At 42.0% G+C, this 15,731-nt stretch overlaps 2 protein-coding genes across 2 annotated transcripts in view; one reads left to right on the forward strand and one right to left on the reverse strand.

Moving 5' to 3' along the window:
• Positions 1-15,731, forward strand: part of LOC308088137 (H-2 class II histocompatibility antigen, E-S beta chain-like) — a 60,752-nt gene that overhangs the window by 16,348 nt on the left and 28,673 nt on the right. The window lies entirely within an intron of this gene.
• On the reverse strand, positions 879-12,217 carry LOC308088143 (rap guanine nucleotide exchange factor 1-like; the record flags this gene model as incomplete). The annotated part of the gene is made up of 14 exons (XM_080432519.1): positions 12,045-12,217; positions 11,585-11,625; positions 9,638-9,767; positions 9,464-9,539; positions 8,678-8,762; positions 7,914-8,006; positions 7,491-7,679; positions 5,573-5,657; positions 4,412-4,506; positions 3,386-3,464; positions 3,108-3,209; positions 2,197-2,294; positions 1,219-1,359; positions 879-1,014 (listed from the first exon to the last, which is right to left on the reverse strand). The coding sequence occupies exons 1-14, from the start codon at positions 12,201-12,203 to the stop codon at positions 879-881; spliced, it is 1,509 nt and encodes a 502-aa protein (XP_080288645.1). The 5' UTR covers positions 12,204-12,217.

Genomic DNA, 15,731 nt, shown 5'->3' on the forward strand with positions numbered 1-15,731 from the left:
ATTACCCAAGAGTCTCTGCAACCATGATTGGCCAGTCTTAGCTTTGACTGGCAGTTCTGCCTTGGCGCCATGGCAAATGCCAGGATGAAACTCCCCTATACATAGTAATACAGTGCAAGCCCCTAGCAGCGACCCCCCTGAGTCTATATATTTATGGAAGGATGATTGCTATTGCTTAAACATGTAACTTTATACTTTTGTGGGACATAAAATGCTATATAGTTGAAAAAAAGTTACATAGTGCTGCTTTAAACAATGATTTTTCGGTGTATAAAAACATCTCCTTTACTTGTATTTTACAGTATATATTTATGTTACAGAATGATTGAAAAAGCAGTGCTCGTTTTCTTCCAGTTCACCGCGGGGGGGGAGGTGGGGGGGGGAGGTGGTTAAAAACATGTAAGCAAAGTTGAACGGTGTTGACGTCTCTGAGGTACAGAGACTAGGGGGACGACCACGATGATTTACCATTCTTTTACTCTGATGGCACTGAGTCGGCTGAAGACGACTTGGCAACATTCAGCACGGAGACTCGCTCGCCTAAGCTCTCTCTGCAGGACGCCTCTCATGACTCACGTCACCTTCACCTCCGTCGGTGTGTACTGTGGGGACATCAAAGCCTCCCGCTTGCTTCGTCTCGCGCCGAAAAACGAGTTGCACCTTTTTCAATTCGACTCGTTTTTCAATCATACTGTAGCATATATGCAGTATATACTGTATGTATATATATATATATATATATATATATATATATATATATATATATATATATATATATATATATATATATATATATATATATATATAAACAACCTTTCATAGTCTTCTCATTCAGCCAAATCATTCCTAAAACCAGGCGGCTGCCGTCTCCTCCCACATCATCTCTGATTGGCTCGTGGGGTATTCCGTGGGCGGATCCTAAGAGAGAGTTCCCATAATGCCTCCTCGGCCAGGTGGTCACTGAAGCCGTTAAAGAACGACACGATGTCCTCGTTACGAGTTACAGAGTAACGGCTGTAGAGACAGACAGACAGACAGACAGACAGACAGACAGACAGACAGACAGACAGACAGACAGACAGACAGACAGACAGGAGATTTATGTGATTTTTTTTTTGTGTATTGATTGGATTGATTGTATAGTTTATTAGTCACAAATGTAAACGGGATAAACATGTAATAATAGATATATAATAGATAATATAGAAATAAACAAACATTTGCTGAAAACTCCTCACGGTGTCCAAGATGTTGAACTGCTGCCAGCGCTTTGAGAAGTTCACCTTTGACCCCTGTGATGTCATCACCTGGTCAGGGTTCCCCAGGTGGACGAAGGTCAGATCCTGGAGGATCAGACCCCTAGACAGACAGACAGACAGACAGACAGACAGACAGACAGACAGACAGACAGACAGACAGACAGACAGACAGACAGACAGACAGACAGACAGACAGACAGACTCTAATTCAATGCTTGGTTGGTCCTGCATACATTATTTAACCCTTTACTGGTTAGTATTTGAGACCTTTACTAGAGTCAATCATTCTTATTGACCTTCAACATGTAATGTTGTCACTGTATATGTATAAATATTAATATACCTACTCTGGTCATTGAAGGTATTGTTTGTATTGCTTTTATGTTCTTTTAATTATGCAGTATTTGTATGAGGTTTTACTTTTATGTTTCTTTTATTATGTTGTATTTTTATGAGGTCGTTATGATGCTATTGTGAATGGAAAGCACTTTGGGTCAACTTCTGTTGTTTTTAAATGTGCTTTACAAATAAACTTTGACCCTACTTGACTAAATGAATTGAATAAAGGTGACTTGACCTGGACTTGTACCTGCAACAACCAGGGCCTCTAGCTGCCCAGGCGGGCTCACTGACCACTCAGCTATGGCCGCCCCTTAGGTACCACACCTTTCTTTTGTTGTATCTTTATATATGTGGTCAAGACTTGTTTCCATTGTGGTCCTATGTAATCAATTCACCAAAAGAGCATTGAATATTAACACATTAATATGTCAACAACAAATATAAAAGGTAGAAGGAGCTAGAGTTCAGAGGTCATACGTACAGGTAGGAGGAGCTATAGAGGTCAGAGGTCAAACGTACAGGTAGGAGGAGCTATAGAGGTCAGAAGTCATACGTACAGGTAGGAGGAGCTATAGAGGTCAGAGGTCATACGTACAGATAGGGGATGCATGGAGGTTCCACTTCCGCCAAAGCTGCTCTGTAGTTTCTGAACGATGATGAGCTGTCAATCAAACTGCTGTACTCCTCCAAGGCCTGCACACACACACACACACACACACACACACACACACACACACACACACACACACACACACACACACACACACACACACACACACACACACACACACACACACACACACACACATCAAATGAACATAGATTTGTATTTCGGTGACTCTGTGTGTGTGTGTGTGTGTGTGTGTGTGTGTGTGTGTGTGTGTGTGTGTGTGTGTGTCTAGTAGACTTGACTACTGTAACGGTGTCTCCACAGGTCTCCCTAACAAATAAATCAGACTGCTCCAGTTCTTACTAAAACCAACAAAGTGGAGCACTGACTCCCTGACTCCCTGTGTGTCAAATAATTGATTTAAAAATACTACTGTTATTCTATAAAGCTTTAAATGGTTTAAATACTACTGTTGGTCTATAAAGCTTTAAATGGTTTACAATTAGGAACATATTCATGTTGGGGTTGGGGCTGAGATTAGACATTTAGAAGTTAGGTTTAGGAGTTAAGAGTTAGAATTCTGCTTGATTATACTGCACTTAGTTTCTCGCTGGTGTCGTGCTACGAAAAATAGCCGATATGCAAGCCTATAAGCTTGTAGATCTGCTATTTTCCAAATCCAGGGTTACGGTTAAAAATGGCAAAGAAAATGTAAAATTGCCATTCATAAAAACGTTACCCTAAAATGTTGATGCCTGAACAAATATTGTAATACAAATCTGTGTGCGTGTGTGTGTGTGTGTGTGTGTGTGTGTGTGTGTGTGTGTGTGTGTGTGTGTGTGTGTGTGTGTGTGTGTGTGTGTGTGTGTGTGTGTGTGTGAGTGTGTGAGTGTGACCTCTGCAGTGTTTCTCTGCCAGTCTAGTCTGCTGAGAGGAGCGCTGTCCAGTGCAGAAAGGACACACAGGTACGAGTTGAAGTTATTCAACTTCCTCAGGTGCTGCAAGAACACACACACACACACACACACACACACACACACACACACACACACACACACACACACACACACACACACACACACACACACACACACTTGAGAAGGATGAATACATTCATGGAACGTGATTTTCATTGTCCTCACTGATTCAGGGTCAGCACAAGGTCAAAGCTTACCTTCATAACTTTGATGAATTTAAGCAGCAGTCTCTCTCTGTCCTGAGGCCTTTCCTGTAGAATGACCACCGAACGCACCCTGACGCGCGCGCGTGCACACGCACACGCGCACACGCACACGCACACACACACACACACACACACACACACACACACACAGTTCAGTATAACTTTATCGTCAACCAGAGTGACCAGTGACTAATGTGAACCAGGTCAGTTTAACACCTTAAACACTATTTAGTATGGTTTACCAGAAGGACAGGACTAGTTAGTGTGGTTTACCAGAAGGACAGGACTAGTTAGTGTGGTTTACCAGAAGGACGGGACTAGTTAGTATGGTTTACCAGAAGGACAGGACTAGTTAGTGTGGTTTACCAGAAGGACAGGACTAGTTAGTGTGGTTTACCAGAAGGACGGGACTAGTTAGTGTGGTTTACCAGAAGGACAGGACTAGTTAGTGTGGTTTACCAGAAGGACAGGACTAGTTAGTGTGGTTTACCAGAAGGACAGGACTTGTTAGTGTGGTTTACCAGAAGGACAGGACTAGTCAGTGTGGTTTACCAGAAGGACAGGACTAGTTAGTGTGGTTTACCAGAAGGACAGGACTAGTTAGTGTGGTTTACCAGAAGGACGGGACTAGTCAGTGTGGTTTACCAGAAGGACAGGACTAGTTAGTGTGGTTTACCAGAAGGACGGGACTATTTAGTATGGTTTACCAGAAGGACAGGACTAGTTAGTGTGGTTTACCAGAAGGACAGGACTAGTTAGTGTGGTTTACCAGAAGGAGAGGACTAGTTAGTGTGGTTTACCAGAAGGACAGGACTAGTTAGTGTGGTTTACCAGAAGGACAGGACTAGTTAGTGTGGTTTACCAGAAGGACAGGACTAGTTAGTGTGGTTTACCAGAAGGACGGGACTAGTTAGTGTGGTTTACCAGAAGGACAGGACTTGTTAGTGTGGTTTACCAGAAGGACAGGACTAGTTAGTGTGGTTTACCAGAAGGACAGGACTAGTTAGTGTGGTTTACCAGAAGGAGACGTTGTTAAAGTGTTGGGTGAACTCGGTCAGGTTGGGACACTTCTCTTCATTCTGTTCCTTGGACCACAACAACGCCTCTGGAAGCTAGACAGACAGACAGACAGACAGACAGACAGACAGACAGACAGACACATCATAGGTCAAGTTCAGTCATCTGATTGGCCAACCCAAACACGTCACGTCACGTCACGTCACGTCACGTCACGTCACGTCACGTCACGTCACGTCACGTCACGTCACGTCACGTCACGTCACGTCACGTCACGTCGTTAGCTTTAACGTAACGTTTGTAGCCTCATAGCCAACATACAAAGTGACAAAGTGGACAAAAGTCATAAATATGGAAGAATGTTTATATGTTTGTATTATATTATAATATAGACAGAAGAATGTGATGGAAGAATGTCAGTAATGTTGGGATGGAGGAGGAGGAGATGGAAGTATCTTTATCAAATTCAAAGAAAAGTGGGTGAGAGCAGAAGGTATAGTATGAGAAGTATAAAATATAATATATATATTACATATCGTCTCCGTCTCATAAGTCCAAAACTGTTCAGGATTCAAATATCAAAAGTAGCAACTACGGAGACGTAGGGATGGAGAATTGGAATCAGACGTAATGGATAAGGTGTTGGCATCGATTGGAATGGATTCTAGCAGGATTGACCTGACGTGACGTCATGTCCGGAGAGACGAGAGTCATTTCATTTCAACCAAATCACTGACACAAACATTATATTGTTTTAATGAAGCATGACTTCAGTTGAATATATTGCCAACTACCAGTAAAAACAAGGAACATTAATTTAATAGCTTGCATGCTCGTATCGCCTCAATGTCGCCTATCAGACGAAGACAACATGCTCTACCTTAGATTGTCTGTGTAAATTAGATGAAAGTGATAAAGTGTCCCCACTCCCCAGATTAACCCATTTGCCAACAGCTACCAATAATAGACAAAGGATCAATAGTGGGATCAATAAGGAATCGGCTGTGGTGGAAAGTAACTAAGTACATTTACTCAAGTACTGTACTTAATTACAATTCTGAGGTATTTTTACTTTACTGGAGTATTTCCAATTTTCAATACCTTTACTTCTACTCCACTCCACTACTACTGTATCTCAGAGGAAAATATTGCATTATATACCTCAATCTTATAGAAGAGCTCAGAGTCCAACAGTGTCAACTGTTCTGCTACGTCCTGACTCCTAAAGTCATGCAGGGTACCTGGTCTATAGGAGAAGAAGAGGAGAGAGGAAGTATATTATTTAGGTTATTGTGTATCATTATTATTATTCTTTTTTTTCTAGTGCTGCTTTTTACCCCTTTTTCTCCCCAATTTAGTCGTTATGCCAATGAATTCCACACACACACACATATTTGTGTGTTGTCACCAAGGGGCAAACCCCCTTCGCTGGAATGGACCCTTCGCTAAGCCCCACCCACTGGTGGTGCGAGGTTAGTCAAACCCAGGCCTGGCAAACTCTGCTTCTCACCCATTGATTTGCATGTTAAATGACGGCTTTTCCCCTTAGAAATAATCGATCATTTCAGGAGCAAGAGCTTCAAATTCTCTTCTAAATCTAGTCAACAAGGCCTGCAGTAGGTTATGCACTGGAAAAATGACATTATTTCAATAAACTAAAAACACAGGAAATGTTAGAGGGAGTAATAGCTATGGATACACGACGGTCGTCTGTCTCGACCGTCATGGATGAACTTCAACCTGGTGTTTGCACTTTCTCCATTTATGGCCCGTACATCTACAGAAACGTTCATATTTCAAATATAAAGTGCTTATCCCATGGCCACGGAAGTTACATTTATGTACGGGCTCTCAGAAGTACCCGTATCATCCGTATTGTTCAATAAAAAACATTTTAATCTGATCGGTGGCCATTTTCTCCATACACTTTCAACAGAGCGACCCTATCGGTTGGTAGGTGTATTGTACTCTGATGCATTATAACTATGAGAAAATGGCCACCGATCGGATCAAAATGCTTTTTATTGAACAATACAGAATATATGGGTACTTTTGAGAGTCCCGTGCATAATTGTAACATCCGTGGCCATAGGGTAAGCACTTTATATTTGAAATCTGAACGTTTATATAGATGTATGGACCGTAAATGGAGAAAGTGCAAACACCAGGTTGAAGTTGATCCATGACTGTAACAGGAGTTTTCATGTACCGCAGGGTAAGACTGCAGTAGCAGTTAATAAATAGACGAACAAATGAATTAATATACTTTAACGTGCAGAATTCGAAACAGGCAGCGCTGTGATTTGGAATTTTGTTACAATTACGGTGATTAGTGATTGAAATGATTGTCACCTGCCATAGCTGTCAAAGTTATTTCAGCCGCACACACACAATCATTTGGAACATAATAGCAAGAATAGGAATACCACGATAACGCAATGGTGACTATGAACCAGCAACAGATTCCACGTACCTAAAACCGTTGGTGGGTGCTTTTCCCAAGCTGAAATTTGCGCTTAAACTGCACGGCTGAATGGCTGTGATTTACTTAAGTATGACACATTCACCGCCAAAGTTTATTCATAATAAAATCACCCACTGCCAGGGTTTTTAATCATTGTTTTATAGATTTAATTTAAAGAATTATTTGTCCGTTTATTTTTTAACATTGAAGTGAATGGATTTTTTTTAATTAATTTTTTAATATCTTTTAATTCGTTAGGGTTAGGGTTATACATTTATACTCAAAAATTTGAGAAATATTTTAGGAATTCAAAAACAAAATAAAAAAAAATAATTAAAAGGGGAGAATTCTCCCCTTTGGCGGTGAGTGTGTGTTAAGTACACTTTTGAGGAATTTGTACTTTATTTGAGTATTTCCAGTAAGTTTACTTCTACTCCACCACAACTCAGAGTACTTTTACTCCACTACAATTATTTGAAAACTTCCCTGAAAAAGTCCCTGTCCACCACCAGTGGTGGGCAGGGACTTTACCACCCGAGCGCCATGTTGTAAATAATAGCATGGCAATGTGTTGTGCTACTTGGCTAAGGTCAAAGGTCAGAGGCTATAGCTTACCTTGCAGCCACGCCCATGGCTGAGAGTGGGCGGAGAGACAGAGGAGCGCCAATCAGCTTCTTTCTCTGCACAAGCTTTGATAGGAAGTTAGTGCGCAGGAGGCAGGCCAAGGACAGCTCTCCTCCAATCACAAGACTGAACACCAGTTCCATCAGCAGAACCTGCAAATCACCATCCAGTTCCACTGCACTGGACACGCCCACCACACACACACACACACACACACACACACACACACCTCTGAAGTAACACTTTGATCACATGACGTGATGGTTTCATCAGTGAGATGTAATGAGGCTTGGATTAGAGGAGCGTCTGTGAGTTTAGGTTACAGTGTGTGTGTGTGTGTGTGTGTGTGTGTGTGTGTGTGTGTGTGTGTGTGTGTGTGTGTGTGTGTGTGTGTGTGTGTGTGTGTGTTCTTACCAGATCTCATCCACCACTCTGACCAGCAGTAGGAACGTGTTCTTACTGGCTCTCAGGTTCACAGGTTCGATCCCCTTGCACAGGTGTCTGTACGTGATGTTAGTTAAGGTCTGTGTGTCTGTGTGTGTGTGTGTGTGTGTGTGTGTGTGTGTGTGTGTGTGTGTGTGTGTGTGTGTTCTTGGAGAGATCATTGAGGGAGATCCTCATTTACAATGATGCAGAGATTACACATATAAATAACAAGAACAACACAGAAAGACAATATGTTGACAACAATCAGTTAAAACTGTTGCATGTGGACAGCAATCACGCAGTGCGACACGTTGTGAGCTTGTAGATCTGCTATTTTCAGCATGCAACCAAGTGTAAAATCCGGCATTACGACGCCATCAAGGCACCGCCAACATACATTTCAGTCGACTAAATCAACTGTACATTTAGTCGACTATAATCTTATGATATTTAGTCGACTAAAACTAGATTAAAACTACAACTTTTCAGATGACTGAAATATGACTAAAACTAAATCTTGCAGTCAAAATCCACACTGGTTTATCACCAGTAATAAACCTCAGAGCTGAGAGATAAACTGAGTCCAGAGGTTTGAGTGTGGAGGCAGAGCTGCAAGACCATAGATTATATTCCCATAGTCCAGTACAGATAATGTGTGTGTGTGTGTGTGTGTGTGTGTGTGTGTGTGTGTGTGTGTGTGTGTGTGTGTGTGTGTGTGTGTGTGTGTGTGTGTGTGTGTGTGACAAGGATATCTGTGCTGTAGTTTGCTGATGACATCATAGGGGCTGATGAAACTTCGATAGGTGTAGAGGAACGCTTCACAGTACAGCCTTTGATCTGTACACACACACACACACACACACACACACACACACACACACACACACACACACACACACACACACACACACACACACACACACACACACACACACACACACAGTGTCACACTAAAGCAGTGAAAATATCAGGACTACAAGTTGTGAGCTTGTAGATCTGATAGTTTACCTATATTATGTAACAACTGAAGTTAAAGTGATTAAGTCTGTCAGTGGGTTTTATAAATATGAAAATGATTAACAAGAGCTTGTGACTAAATAATAACTACATTAGAACACAGTGTTTGGACATACAGGGTTTACACCCAACAGCAACAATATAACCAGTAGAGAAAAGCATGACGTCACATCTGATCTACAAGCTCACAACGCCTCGCAGTGTGAGGCGCTGTGAGCTTGTACATTAGATCTGCTATTTTTTCCCCCTCAACATAGGGATTCTAGTGGTAAAAAAAAAGGGTAACACTTGCTATGCATCCCATGTCTATGATGCATTATAAACATACTTATAATGTATTATAATCTGTTTATAACACTGTATAATAATAGTTATAAGAAAGGTTTTCATCACAAAGATTTGGCACCCCCCCTGTAGTACCCCTGTAGTACCCCTAGGGGTCTCGGACCCCCTGTTGAAGACCCCTGCTCTATACTGTATGTGTTGATGTACACATAAAGTTTATATTCTGCCGTCCTTACCGTTGCTGTCAATCTCAGTGGCGTGGACCAATAGGATGTCAGGAGATCCTGCTTTCACATCTGGCCCCTCCTCCTCCTAGGTCAGAGGTCAGACAGAGGTTACAAAAAAAAACATATATATATTTTTTAAAGTAAATGTTTTGGACATCTGTCGCACACCCTTGACCTTCTGACCTCTGTCTTCAGGGTGAGTCTGTCCAGGACGTCCTGTTGGTCCATCAGTAACACCCCCTCTTCATCATCATCATCATCATTAGCATGCTGCTCCTTGTGCTCCTCTCTGCCCCGCTGGTCAGGGTGGGAACTACAGGATGGTTATGATTAGAGGTACATCAGTTCATCTTTAGTGTTTTACTCTTAACCCATTCAATCCGGGAACAGAGCTCTGTTATTTTAGATTTATTTGGCTATTCAAAAATAGCAGATATACAAGCTCATAGCCTGGCACTCAGTGCTGCGCTATGAACTTGTAGATCTGCTATTTTTGAATATCCAAAGAAATCTTAAAATGACAGAAGATGCGTTCCCGCTCTTAACTCATTGAATGCCATTGACGTGTTTCACGTGTTTTACCGCAATGGCTCAACGTGACAATGACGTGTTTGACGTGTTTTTGAAAAGAAATGTAAAAAAAAAAAAAATTGCTGCTCCATTCACTTCTTGTTTAAAGACAGGGTGCCGTGATTTTCAGTGATTTCCCCCCCGCCTAAAACATAATCAGGTATTTTGGTCATACTAGGAGGAAGATTTTTTTCCAAAAAGTGTACAGAAAGTGTTAAAATTATGTTTTATGTGGACACGCCTCCAGTCCATTAAAGTTGTACAATGCAGAATCACACATAACGATTTTTAGCAACCTCTGCTGGTCACTACCGTCACTGCATACAATTTCCATAGTCCTCGATTACCCAGAATTCCATTCGTTTTCACCGGAAGCCGGAAGCGTTTCAAAAAGCGATCTTTTAATTGTTTTATACTATCTACGGATCGTTTCTCTTAGCCAGTGGAGCATTAGTTACCATGAGCTGTGCTTTCTTTTTCTGTTCTTTTTCGATCTTCCAATCCTACATTCTCTTAAAATCAGCGTGAGGTTCCTTTTTGATATTAGCGCGGTAGTTCCTGGCCAAACAGGAAACCGTTGCGTTAGTTCCTGGTCAAACAGGAAACCAGTGCATTTCCGCCTCCGTTTTCCGGCCAGATGACGTCATTTCCCCGGGAAAGTCCCCCCCTTCACCGTTCAATAGTAAATATATAAATAAAAGGCTTCCGGGGGTGAAATTCATGGAGTGGGTGTTGTGAAACTTTTGCCACTCACAAAAGATATACAATTTAACTTTAGTTTTGTTGAAAACGTTACCTAGTATGCCTTTAAGTATACCTGGTTCTCACCTTAGCACCTCCTCCACCACCTAAGCACCACCCACCTGTCCTAGTCCCTCCTCCTCCTCATGCCCACACCTGTTGTGTTATGATAATGAGGGGGAGGGTATAATTTTACTGTGTCATTAAAGTGCTGTTTTTCTATTGGCACGTTTGACCCTCAAGGTTTCAGCCTCCAGGTAGAAACTCAAAATAGTCAGAGAAGACATAAAACACCATAAAAACACCACCAGGGGGCTTAATGAAGTTCTATCAACCTCATAGACACATGGAAAACAGAAAAAGTGCAAAACCATGGCACCACCTCTTTAACTTATTACTGAAAAAGGCTGTATCGATATATAAAAGTGCTCCTGAGCACTTTTTTTACTATGTATTTTTCAATGTTATTATGTTATTTTCAATGGTCCAATGACCTCGTTGACATTTGTGAAACCACACAGTGCAACCCTCAGTGATTAGCACCCATCAGGGGATCGATTATACTGGAGATAAATATTCTGTGAATACTTGAAAAAGGTATAAGACATTTTTAAAATTGCTGGCACGGTTCGCAATTATTGATTTATTTCATCGGCACTGAATGAGTTAATGGATAAAGAGTAACAGAGAGAAAAACATTCAAAATCCTGGAGATGATTAATTCTACAGTGTGTGTGTGTGTGTGTGTGTGTGTGTGTGTGTGTGTGTGTGTGTGTGTGTGTGTGTGTGTGTGTGTGTGTGTGTGTGTGTGTGTGTTACCTTTGTTTAGTGATGTCCTCTCCATCTTCTGCCGTGGAATCCTGATGAAGACAACACCGACCTCATCATCATCATCATCATCATCATCATCATCATCATCATCACACTGCACAGAGCTGATGTCTTTATGTTTTACAATCGTTGTTGTCAGGCAGAAACCTTGTATCTCCATGTTTAAAGTGTTTTTGTAAATTAATGCCCTTCTTCATCACACAAAAGTGTCACAGAAAATAAGTGAAAATAGCAGGACTGCAAGCCCACGACGCCTTGCATCTTGTAGATCTACTATTCTCACTAGGGTTGGGATTATGGTAATTGTTAAACAGGCCATAATTTTCAGGCCCATTAAGAACCGTGTGTGTGTGTGCGTGTGTGTGTGTGTGTGTGTGTGTGTGTGTGTGTGTGTGTGTGTGTGTGTGTGTGTGTGTGTGTGTGTGTGTGTGTGTGTGTGTGTGTGTACCAGCTGTCTCTTCTTGGGGGGCAGACAGGGTACATGGGGCAGGTTGAGGTTGGTGAGCTGGTAGACAGACAGGTCTCTGGGTGTGTTGTACTTGTGGCTGCTCTGAGAGCGCTGGTAGAAGTCTGATACACTGTCTGACGCACTGCTGCCCATCGACATGAACTGGAGATACTGGTGGACTGACACACACACACACACACACCACACACACCACACACACACACACACACACACACACACACACACACACACACACAGTTTTAAAACTTTTTAAATAAAACTTTTTAAATACACATTCCTGCTGTACTTTATTTCAACAGAGAGAGAGAGCGAGAGAGAGCGAGAGAGAGCGAGTGAGAGACAGACAGACAGACAGACAGACAGACAGACAGAGGAAAGGTTGACAGGGTAATGACACAGTGTTATTGTGATTAATACACATCTGACTCCCATCCCGCGGGAATCCCGTGGGAATCCCGCGGGATTGGGAGTCAGATGGGAGTGAGATTTTTATTAATCCCGTGATTGGGACGGGACGGGAATAAAAAGTCAGCGGGAGCGGACGGGAGCGGGAACCATGACAACAGACCAGGTCTTATATCGAACAGAAACAGCAGAAATAAACGCCACCAGTACACGCCCATAAAATCAAAGTCATAAATCAGGCATGAGATGCAAGACGCAGCAGTGTTTACATTGAACTAGCAGTGGAGAGAGAGGGGAGTCAGTTGAACAGATCCATGGACATGACACACGATCATAGATATGCAAATGTCAAACTCGATAAAATACATCTATGACAGTCTTGATCCAAGGCTAGGATTTCTCAAAAGCGACGCAGTACAGTACAGTAAACGGCCAGAAAAAAATGCTGCGCCCTGACTTATAAGGTAGGGTAAGTGATATTTTTTGGTTAAAACAAAAAGTTTTGTATTAAAGGGCACTATATTCTGATAGTAATCATTGCTATAGATTCTATAGCATAGAGTGTTTGTTCAGACACAGGGGTCTCTCCGTCTCTCCAACTCTTTAATAAACAGAAAAAACATTTTCAGGTAGGTGGCAACATTTGAGCCAATCAGGAGAGAGTACCCATTTATCTCATTTTTATAGCGTTCCCGTTCCAATGTTGTCTGCTCATTTCTTTGTGTCACCTCTTCCAATTTCACTCCTTTAACCTGTATCCTGACAGAGTTCTCTATCCTGATTGGATAAAATTGGTATCCTGACGTGAAAATGCATTTTCTGTTTTAATAAAGAACTGGAGAGACATGGAGACTCATGTTACTGAACAAACAGTCTATCAATGAGTACTATCACGATATAGAGCTATTTAACACTTATTTTGACCAAAGAAAATCACTTACCCTACCTTTAAGTTGAAAAACACAACAAATGCCAGTCCAGCAATGCTGTGTCAAAACAAACAATCGCATCGTCTTTTGAACACCCATCTATGGAAAGCGAGCGCAATTTCACCATTTATAACGGAATACACAATCCTTGAGAACAGCGGAGAGAGACGGATTAATTTGCTGGACTCCATGGTATGAACTCAAACTGTCTGCACTCTCTGTGTGGAAATAATTCACTTGTCTTTAAGTTACAGTAACTGTAGTAATCATCTTCCTCCGCCTATAGCCTAATTGTGAAGTGAAATATTTACATTGATATTGTATTTTTACTAGCAGTCGGGTAAGACAGTGGTTCTCAACCTGTAGGTCGGGACCCCCATTTGGGGTCCCCACATGACAGTAAAGTGACAATTAAATGACCTTTTTAATACATAAAATGACCATTACTGCATCAAAAGTCGTCAACAAACTATACTATAAAAACTGATCAAACATAGGCAAAATTGTCAAATAATACAAGAAAGAGGCAGACGTTATGAAAGTAGCTGATTTACAAGCTCACAACGCCTCGCGTTGCGAGGCGTTGTGAGCTTGTAAATCAGCTACTTTCACAAAATGTATCTGTGGAACCGAGACCGAGTCAAACTAAACGTAACGCCTCAACTCTTACAATTCCAAGTGCTTGTCAGGATGGGGGGGGGGGGGGTCCCCAGTTCAAATATGATTATTTTGAGGGGTCACGGCCTGAAAAAGGTTGAGGACCACTGGGGTCAGGGGGTGTGGACAATAAGCTTGTAAAGTCCACCCAGAAATTAATATGACGTCATAGACTGGCTTCAAAGTACTATATTAATGGCCACCGCACCGAGTCTGCACATAATTGTAGTTTAAGCGTGACAGAAGTAGTTTGTTAATAATTAGTAGTCGTTAACTAAAAGTAATTCATTCTTAAACCGTTAAGACGATGGCAGACGTCGCCCAGGTTTCAGCCACCGCTCCTTCCCCGGCGAAGGCGGAAGCGAGGAGGAGGAGGAGGAGGAGAACGACGGTGAACGCGGCGGGTCCCAAGAGAACGGTCAGACGCAGGAGGAGGCGGAGCACCGCCGCCGCCAGGAGACGCGGCGCGTCCGCTAGGCCCAGGAGGAGGAGGAGGCGCGCGGCCGCGGCCAAAACCACCACCAGGAGACGCAGGAGGTCCACCAGGCGCCGCAGGAGGCCCGCGAGGAGGACCGCGCCGAAGAAGCAAGTGAGAAGGAGGAGAAGACGGGCCAGGAAGGTGGAGGAGTAAAGCGGCCATGTTGGGGGGCTGCAAACTATGGATTATTTTATTTCTTAGAATATTCCACCTGTCACTTTTTTGATTCGTTAATCCATTAAGACCGGGAACGCATCTGTGTCATTTTTAGATTTCTTTGGCTATTCAAAAATAGCAGATATACAAGCTCGGTGCTGCGCTATGAGCTTGTAGATCTGCTATTTTTTGAATAGCCCAAAAAAATCTAAAATGACACCGTTGCTTTCCCGGTCTTAATGGGTTAATTTATTTTAATTTTTGTTTCATATATCAACAAAGTGTTATTTTATACTTTGCTGCACAGCGGCGGCGTGCAAGGATATTGAAAATAGCCGAGCTAGAAGCTCACAACTTGAGAGCTCATTGTGAGCTTGTAGATCGGTTATTTTAACTTTTTCTTTTCATTTAAAATCACGTTGTGCGGTTGTAAATATTTTGACCAATTCTGAATTATATTTTTTTTAACAGACCTAGAAACACCTAGAATGACATGCCCCCCCCCCAGAACTGTTTGCTGTACATATTTTATGTTTTTCTTATTTTTATTTGTAAACTGTTTATATGATGTTCTGCATAGTAGTGTATATCTGTCTGTCATTTAATGTCACTATGAAATTAGTAGAAAAGACCCCAATTTTTTTAAATCCTATTTAGTTGACCTTGTATTTGAACTGTACTTTCATGTGCTTTTTTTCTGCAAACTTCTAAATAAAGTATTCAATCAATCAATCAAACTCTCATTGTCACAGACCCGTAGGGATCCATTTGTACACTCTCAGAGATACAAACCCATAAGGGTCCATTTGGTTCCATTTGTACACTCTCAGAGTTACAGTCCCATAAGGGTCCATTTGGTTCCATTTGTACACTCTCAGAGTTACAGTCCCATAAGGGTCCATTTGGTTCCATTTGTACACTCTCAGAGTTACAGTCCCATAAGGGTCCATTTGGTTCCATTTGTACACTCTCAGAGTTACAGTCCCATAAGGGTCCATTTGGTTCCATTTGTACACTCTCAGAGTTACAGACCCATAAGGG

Source organism: Gymnoscopelus braueri (genome assembly GCF_963280865.1).
Source record: "Gymnoscopelus braueri genome assembly, chromosome: 7".
NCBI classification, from domain to species: Eukaryota; Metazoa; Chordata; class Actinopteri; order Myctophiformes; family Myctophidae; genus Gymnoscopelus; species Gymnoscopelus braueri.